The sequence below is a fragment of the Atta colombica genome, unplaced genomic scaffold (genome assembly GCF_001594045.1).
Source record: "Atta colombica isolate Treedump-2 unplaced genomic scaffold, Acol1.0 scaffold110, whole genome shotgun sequence".
NCBI lineage: Eukaryota > Metazoa > Arthropoda > Insecta > Hymenoptera > Formicidae > Atta > Atta colombica.
Window position 1 is genome coordinate 1,289,501 of NW_017259196.1, and position 10,036 is coordinate 1,299,536.

The 10,036-nt window shown below is 29.5% G+C and overlaps 1 protein-coding gene across 2 annotated transcripts in view; it reads right to left on the reverse strand.

Annotated features, from left to right (window-relative positions):
• Positions 1–9,587, reverse strand: part of LOC108693860 (ATP-binding cassette sub-family G member 1-like) — a 34,457-nt gene extending 24,870 nt beyond the window's left edge. Inside the window, exons 1-2 of one of the 2 annotated variants that reach the window (XM_018203029.1) lie at positions 9,454–9,587; positions 2,712–3,012 (exon numbers count right to left, since the gene is read on the reverse strand). In XM_018203029.1, the coding sequence (XP_018058518.1) occupies positions 2,712–2,880 (169 nt within the window). In that variant the 5' untranslated portion in view covers positions 2,881–3,012; positions 9,454–9,587. Of the gene's footprint in view, positions 1–2,711; positions 3,024–9,453 lie in introns of both variants that reach the window. The other variant, XM_018203030.1, reaches the window with a different exon arrangement.
• Positions 9,588–10,036: the final 449 nt, after the last annotated feature.

Consider the following 10,036-nt stretch of genomic DNA (forward strand, 5'->3'; position numbering starts at 1 on the left):
CGAAATCATTTATTCCGCGAAAACGTAAAACGTTTTCGGCTTAAGTATAAAAAAAGTTTGAAATTTTTTTTGTTAATTATATATTAATTATGTTAATTATACAATTTGTCCGATAAAAGTAATTATACAATCTGTCCGAAAAGTGTAATCTTTTTTCGATATAATCTTTAAATATTTTATTTATTGTAAAAAAATTATACATGTACTATACAATAAATATTAAATACTTTTTTTTTTTAATAAGTCTAGCTACAGTCATTGTCAATTATTGTGGATATTTTTCTTACGAAGGCATATTTTTTATCAATTTTTGCAACGTAAGCTGTTTCCCTGTTAAGAGACACAGTTGACACAAACATTGTTCTATTCTTTTTTTTTCTTGATATTCAATAACAAAAATAGAACAATAGAGGAAAACTCCTTATTATGAAATAGGTGCCTAATATAAGAGAACGGCGTTTCTGCTAAACTAATAAATATCTATCTATTGGTGCTACCATGAATTTATTACTCTTGAATTGAAAACTATTTAGTGAAAAATTCATTATTAGATCATGCCTGCAGTCATTGTAAAAAAAGATTTTAGAATTTGGATGCCTTCAAGTTTCATTGAGATGAACCTTTAAACCTTGTTTATTATTTAATAAGTAAATATTTGACAATAAATTCTTCTTGTGATAGAATAAGATCTACGTCATAATGAAAATCGTTGTTGAAGTACAAACAAATATTACTGTACAATAGTAAAAAGGATAACCGGAATGAATATCAAATACCTGTTTCTACGATGCTTGGAAGACAAGTCCTGGGTACAATGCATCACATGCTCATTTTGCGCGCATACTGACTGTGTTTGCTTATATTTTAGAAATATTAAATAAAGTTTTTTAATTGCAATACTGATGTACTTTGCATTTTATTATCGATTTCTCGGGGTATCTCATATTAATGTTATGTGACGATATTTTCTTAAGTAATTCTTTTCCAAATTAATAACATGAAATTAGTAATTATAGTTATAATTATAATTATTCTAAATTTATTTAACATTATCAATTTTATAATTAGATTTGAAATAAAAAAAAAATAATACAAGAGAGTGTCAAACGATAATCAGGTTTAATAGCAATTCATATTTTGGGAGATTTCCTCATCTTTTTTATGTACCATTCTTAAGTGATAAGAAACGCGCGAGGGATTGTTATCACTAAAGTATAAAAGCAGTGAACAATTAGTCGTGCGAGAATTTTGCACCGGAAGGACTAACCTTGTATCCAAATTATAAAATATCTGTGAAAATTAGCTTATTGAAGATAAATTAATTTTGATATTGATTGGTTTGATCTTTGATCTTTATTAATTATTTTCAAATTATAGATTAATCCCAAGTCGAACTCATTGATTTGAAAAACCTGTCGCTAACAAAGAGAGTAGCAACAGATTTAATGATTAACTGTCGCTGAGGAGTACGGCGATAGTCTAAACATCTTTTCGAGGAGTGTTGGTTTGTGGAATTGTTAAATTAATCAATTTTGAATACCTAAAAGAGTTGGAGTAAAAGGATCAAATTTCTAATCAAACAAAGTTTATTTTTAAACATTGCCTTCCTTTTCTGCTTTATCAAAAATTTCATTAATTCCAAAATCTAATTGAAATTCATCTAAATATTTCTCAAAATAACTTATTAATAACAAAAGCAATCAAACTGCTTGCAATAAAGATAAATCAATAATTGAAAGAAATGATTCTCATTATTTTAAATATAAAATTTGATACTTATTTGGCTAAACTCAAGCTTATTCAATCCCTGAGTAAAGTATTGACCCAAAAACGGACATTAATTCTTTAATTTGAAGCAACAGTTCGTAACACAGTTAGGAACACAATTTTTTAACTTTGCGATTTGCTCACTTTTTACATTTCTTTAATTTAAAAAAAAATAGAATTTGAATTAAATTTTACATAACATTATCTTAAAGCTTATTAAATTCCTTTCAAAATGATCTATTATTTTTTTAAATTCTGCCCATAGACTTCTGTTAATGAACCCGGTATCTCATAATAGGGGCTTTTTCTCTATTTGTGTCTCCTAAAAAGATAGCAGCTTTGTATTTGTTCAGAATGTGTTTTATTTAGACCGAGCAAACTTTTATTTGAGAATCAAAAATTTTTGAATGACGAGCAGATAGAAAGGTTTCTGCTTCTATAACGCATTATACAGAGTCTTATAGATTTTTTTATACAACGTATTTGCATCGATTTGGATTGAATTCTCTATTATTGGTTGATGTTACATATTCTACCAATAGAAGAACATAACGTTATTAATCCAACTGCAAATCCGCTCGGGCCGAATTAATTAGTTATTTCCTCATTGGATCTAAACGTATAAATTAATCATATTTAAGAATTTTACAACAATTGCAAAACTACTTTCTGCTGCTGAACGCAGCCATTATCTTATTTTACCAGAGAACGATATTTTTAACGATGAGTCATGCGTTAGAAAATGTCACAAGAAATGATTGCAAAAATATAAAAGTGAACAAATTGAAAAAGCGACGTAAAGCAATAAACATCGTTAATTAATTCGAACCACATAAGCACGAACCCTGATAGCAAGGTGATGACAAAATAGCTTGCTACCTGGGAAAGATATGTCGTGCTTTTATCATGCTTTTATCGAATGGTTTTAAAAAGTAATTGATTACCTCGAGGAATCGGTACTGAATATGTCACGTCATTGAATTCGATGTCCACTGCAGCCATTTTTGAAAGATATGATATACGTGTAACAACGACATTGACATTGTTGAAGGCATCTTTTTCGCAAACACCATTATCGGCTCCATTTACTTTATCTTCTGGTATAAGGTCCATGACGATTTTCCCACTGGAGTTTTCGAAAACGATTTATCTTCAGCCAGTGATTGTCATTACGTGATACTATCTTCCGCGATGCGACGAGTTGTTTGATATCAGCGGAAGAACGCGATACGAGAATGATTTCAACTGAAATTGAACTAAGCGCTCAGAAAAATAAGTGACTCAAAGAAAGAAGAAAACAGAGAAGCAAAATTTCACACTTTGAAAGTCTATTCATCAAATTATCATATCATATATATTCATCATATATATTATATGATTAGTATTCTAATTTAATCTAATGCTTGCAAAGATTTATACACTTCAAGCTTATCCGACTTTCGACCCACTTTCGGTCGAAACTCGGCGGCCGAGCGTTCACGTGACGTTCTGACTTAGGAGCTATACTAGAAATATACTGGAAGCGCACCTTCCGCCAAATTATTATTGAAACATAAAGATTATTTTGCAGGTTCCCTTCGTTTCTAGATCCATTCTTGGAATGCCAATTCCGGATACGGAAGAAACCGAAATGCATAATTTTTATATAGAAAGCTGTGGAAGCCTCAAGAATATTATTGAAACATGTTTTTTATTAAATAATTTATTTTTATTAACAAAAAAATTTCTATTGTTAATTTACTCCTTAATAAGGAAATTCCCCTACTGGGAAATCACATTAAAAAAAAACGCATCTTACAATAGTACGGATGTGGAAAACTATTGTCGAAAGTATATATACGTTAAATAATTATCTAATACATTAGAAAACTACGTTAAAATAAGTATATTATTAAGTATATTATTAAGGAACAATAAATAAATTAACAATAGAAATTTTTATGTTAATAGAAACAAATTTATTTAATAAAAAAACACGTTTCAATAATAATTTGGCGAAAATAAGGCATTATAAACATGAATACTCGCATATCCGCTTTTACTCCTTTCCTCACTCCTTGCTCTCTGTTCCCATTCCGCCGCTGAGTTGAGGTTATGGTCATACGATTGTTATAAGTTATAGCTTCTAAGTTGTTGGAAACCTTGTAGCGTATTTATGTATTTCCGCACTTCGAAATTTTACCATAAGACTAAAAGATAAGAAGAAGGATATGAAAAAACTGAAATATTATTATATATTAACGAAGGCAAAAAAATTTATAAAATGCCTTATTGCGTTGCGGTAAACTATATCAATAGATCAGAAAAAGGTATTTGATTATTTAAATTTCCTGTGGATAATATTCGTCGACAACTTGCTGTATTGCTGTAAAATAAATATATGACTTGTGAAACATCACTACACTTCTTCGCAGATGAGAAATTTCTTTTCTTCAAATTGACATACCTAATTGGCATCTTATTTAAAAATAACCTGAATGTCAGATACTCTTCAGGTCCTGCACTAATACGATAGATATTCAACTGATTTTGAGAGCAAAAATGGAATGAAAGGAGCTACAAAATTTCAAACAGCAAATACAAATCATAACCTGTAATGACTATAACCCATCACAGTTCAGTTGGAATAGGGACAGAGCAAGGAGTGGGAAAAGGAATAAAAATGGTGGACTATCTAATATAATATCTACATTTTTCACGTCACGTCACTGGGCGGCTCGGCTGCCGAATCTAATCAAGTGGTGATGGAGATCGCTCGCCAGAATCAATCCAAAATGTACTGATTCTAATTTCAAGACTGATCACTTTTTTAATCGTTTTTTGAAAGTAATCGACAAAACATCACGAATATGAATAATTCGAATTATTTAAATTAAAACATAAATGAAAAGGAGCACATGCAAGAAGTGCGTTCTTGCCAAAGTCATATATTTCAAATTAAAAATGTAAAATTATATTTTTTATTTTGGCAAAAAATTTCTTGCGTGTGTGGCTGTATGCTCCTTCTCATTTATGTTTTATGTTATTGCGCCACCTCACATAATATAATTATTGTTAAATTTTATCGAATTATTTATTTAACTAGGGATGCACCAGATCGTAAAATTATCGGATATTGGATATCCGGACAGAATACAATATCGGATATTCTGTATCTGATCGGATATCCGAGAAGGCAATTTCTTTGAATCGAATATTTTACATTTTCTGGATATCCGACCGGATTCCGAGTGTCTTCTAAAAAAAAAAAGTCTATAAAGAAAAAGATTGTAATTTTGTAACAATATATAAGATATTATAGCATTATGGAATGTGCAAACTTGTTTTTAAAACATTTATATAAGAAAAATTCAACAATTTAATGATATTAAATTTCAACTGGATATATTCCCGGACACTAATGATATCTAACTATCCGGTCGGATAGTAAAAAAATACCGGATATTTTCCGATGCATCCCTATATTTAACTTTAACTGAATTCAAGCAGAATTAAAGAGTTAATTACAAAAAACAGTTAATATGCAATAATCAAAAAATTCAAAGAAATTGTAGGCATAGAAATTAGCGCAAAATTTATTGTATTTTATATTTTTTATATAGAAAAGTTAATAAACAATTAAGAGATAATAAATAAAAAACAGAATATAATGTGAATAAATAAAAAAACAAAAGTGTAGGAATGTATATTAAGAAAATAATAAACTTTATGCTAATATTTTTATGTCTCATCTTTGCTTCTTATCTATATCTCTTTTTTTACACAATTTCTATATTTTTATCATTATGCTGATTACATGTGCTAACACATGCTAAAGGTATATAACTAAGAAAAGGTATAACAAAACGAATGGAATTTATAGTATCATTTAAAAGCAAAAGAAAATAGAATGATGCAATATAATATTTTAAACGTAAAACACAAATATAAAAATCGTGGTTTTTAATTAGAGCGAAGAATTTGAAAAATTTTCTTTTTTATAAATTTAGAAAAATAAGTCAGTACACCAATAAACTTCAACAATAAAATAATACAAGTGTCTCGTGATCGTAAATAATCTTAATATCTTAAGATCAGACTAAGAATTACATTCTACATCAATAATCATCAATTCAGAAGTCAACATTTAATAAACGTTTTATACTGATTGATATTTTTAAATCTAGGGATGATATTTCATTTGTTTGCGTTTTTATACGATAAATTTTTCAAACCTGTTGATTGGTTAGAGAGATCCGAGGATTTCTCTGTCCTACATATATTTGTCGTACGACAAAAACACATAAATGAAACCTAGGAGAATAATTTTATCTCATCAGCGAAAAAAATTTCCAATAATGGAAAATAAACTGAACGCAGCTGTTGTAACAGCTACAGAAGAAAATGACTCAAAATGACGTGCGTTTCCTATCTTGATAGGTAGCACCCATTTTCAAAAATCGTAGCGAACATGATTTTTTCTTTGCTTTGCTTCCAAAATTTATCTTGGAAGACATACAATGGACGACATGAACATGACATGTCATATCATGCATTTTGTGTGTTTCGCTATTAGTTGAACAATATCGAATTTTGAACGTAACTTTACTATATATCAATCATTCGGTGAATTCATACTTCTGTGAATTACAGCTAATAAAATTGATGAGAATAAAACGCCAGCTTTTATTGGCTGCATGAAAAGGCAACTTTATAGCAAATTATAGCAAATTATAATAGCATGCGTGTTACATCATTCAGGATGCCAGAAGTTTCCTCTCCAGGAAATAGACGTACCGTTCTTTCATATATTTTTCAGTTTTTAATTTTTTTTTATGGTTACGCAGCTTTTCTCACATAACGTGTGGCACGTGTAAATCGCCACATGTAGAACATAATAAAGATTATAATCATCCTGTGAAATTTTACACGCATGCGCCATATGAAATATATTAAACTTCGGCTGCATGAATATTCGATCGAGCGATCGGTGAATTACAGCTAATAATAATAAGCACACATAAGTATGTATTAGATGACGGTAGAATATATCGCGAGATTTAAAAAAAGAGATCAAGAAACCTATTATAAATAATTGGTTCTCGAGAGATTTCTGACGTAAATTTTAATTCTTTCCGTTTCTTACATTTATATAAAGTCAATTTATTATCATATATGAAACCTGATCAGTTTTTGAACGTATATAATAGTTTCGTTGCATGCACGTTGAAATACAATTAAAAATGTGCATTTAACAAAATTAAGTTTTTATAAAAGTCTCCACAAAAACGTCTCTTTGTTGTCTTGTTTTCATTCCTCACTCCAAATGCGAGAATTAATTCGACGGAAATACAATATCGATCGTGCGATTTTACGAGCTACGGACTGACTCAACTTTCCACAGTTTATTCACTGCCATCGAACTACCAGCTTTAGTCACGCTTTAGTCATCACGATTGAAGGGCTTGATTTATTTATAATTTATTACGACCGAGGCGAGGGCAACGATGTTTTCTCGTGTCAAGCTAGTAAGCCTATCAGTTGCGACGATTGTGTTTCCTTCTAATTTTACCGCTGGGTTTCAGAAAAACTGGTTTCTGTGTTTGTATTCGTGTGCATAAAATCAATGGCGCACAGTGGTCTAAATCAGGAACAAAAACAAGTTCATAATATAAAGAATTTAATTTGAATATTTTAAGTGATATTTTATATTGCTGTAAACGTTCCCAAAATAGTATTATTAATAATAAAAATTATAAATTTTTGTCGGTAACATTAACATTTACAATAGTGTAATAAGATGATTTTGTTTATACTTTCAACTATTAATACCCTATCGCGATGGCTTTGATCATAGATGACGTTAATTGTTGCTATTTACATAAGTTGTATTGTTATTTATGATATTTTATTGGAATGACGGACTCCCAGTCAGGTAATTTCTTAATAGGTTTTTGGTGCTAAATTAAATATTGATTACTGCAGATTATTTATAGATTAATAATTCAATATTTATAACATTAAACTTTTCAAAGTCCAATAAAAGTTATAAACATTTGCAAATGTTACACTTAAATCTTATCATATTTTATCGGAAAACTTATAAAAATATTGTTTAAAACTTGTAAAAATAAAATGCGCACATATTCGGCTTATGAAATTATTAAAGTTATTATACATCGATAAATGAAAATCTCTTAAATTATTTACTCTTGTCTTAAGATTCTATAATATCTGGAAAATCACGAAAAAAGTAAAAGTCACAAGAAATATATAACAGTATTAATAAAATAAGTATTAATAAAATAATAATCATTATAAACAGATCATTATTTTATTAGTATTAATAAAGTGCAGTAGTTAATTTCTGAGAAATAAGGTGTCACTTTAGAAAACCTACATTAGTATTGAGGATTTTCCTCTATAGTTTAATATCGCCGTTATTGTTTATCAAATATATACAATATTATCTAATTATTATATATATATTATGATTAAAATATATATTATCCAAAATAATTAATATTATAAAATAATTAATAATTTTTATTATGTTCTTTAAGAGATAAGATCTAAAATTTACAATCATTCAAAAAAGTGATCTTTCAGTTATAGCGAAAATGATCTAAGTACGAAAAATAATTAAAATAGATAAATTTCTAGCAAGCATGCACTAGCAATATTGAATATGTATTGCGTCTAATTATATAGATGATAGAGATAGAATTTAGATTTGTGTTATAAATTCTATGCGTATGATATGTAATTTTCTATCAAATATAAGAAACAGCTATAATTCTAATTGGAGTAACAAATTATTTTTTTCATGTTAAATGATACGTAGTAGCATTAAATTTATAATTTTTTCGTGCTGCGAATTGCGATTAGATCATTGTGGCGGCGTCGGAAAGATTAGGATTGTTTGTGTACGCATTTCCGGTATGCACTTTGTGGCATTCTGCGTTTCAAATTTTTCGCGCTAATCAGAATCACGATTTTTCATGTGTTTCAAATTATTTGAATTGTTTACATATATAATATCAAATATTACACTCGTTTTATTATCTTTCTTTTAATTACATATTAATCAATGATAACACAATAATAACACGATGATAACAGGAGCTGCGTAAAAAAGTAACGTAAGTAAATACGAAATAGAAATATAATATAAAATTCATTTTTCTAATACATACTATATTGCACATTTTGTTTTGTTCTTTATTTATTATTTCTTTACTTCATTGACTTTTCTGTTGCGAAAAATATTTAAAATACGATAAGTTTTGCGCTAAATACTTCGCTTCAAATTTTTTATTTTTCTATTTTTTTGAAAATTAATTTCAATTATTTTTGTAATCATTGAAACGAATTCAGATGAAGTTAAGTAAAAAATAAAGTGGTTGTTCACTCGCAATAAAAATTTAAAACATAATTTCTCAAAATCTCCGAACTTCAATTATTCGCAACTTGAAGATTACTAGTCGCTCAGTATTTTAAACAAAACTATCTTCAAATTGACTGAAAAAAATTTGCTAAGATAAAGGAATATTCCAAAAAGTATGTGAAAAATTCTGCATGTCGTAAGTCATCGATTGACATTTACGAGCTCGTCTCGAAATGCTTCAATTTTTTACTCCGATTTTTCACGTTCCCGGCGTTCTTATTGCTGCAGAAAAACACGATGATGATTCACGGATAACTCACGTTATCGGCCGCGGTTCGCCAATTGACACGATTGACACTACTGTGACAGAGGAACTGCAAGAAGGTAGAACGTAGGAAACTCAGCACACCGCCACTAGCAACGACGATAGACTGACTCAGAAATAACGCTGGCTTGCGATTCACACCAGCTATATCTCTTTCTGTCGGTGTATGTGTACGACATGAGCCTCGCAACGGACGCTCTTCGTTACGCCGCAGACACAGCCGTGATGAGTGTCATGACCAGAGTGTCGCTACTTGTGGCCAAAATATGAGACCTTAACGAACGAGACGTCATATTTCAATATTTTCGATATTGATCGTGTTCTAACGAGTGAAAATAACGAAATGACTTTTGGATTCTGTGGCTTTGGCGCCATTGCTCGAATATCGATTTCTTTCGCAGCCGACTCCCCGCAACATTTTGATAACACTCTTACAAAATTCGAATCAATTGTTGAAATCGTGCGTGTTTCAGAATAAAATTAAATTTTCACGGTGAGAGACTTGTTCCCAAAATGTTAATCTTGTCTTTAACAAGATCACGTTTAATTTGCTTAAAGGAAGCACGCACAAAGCGTAT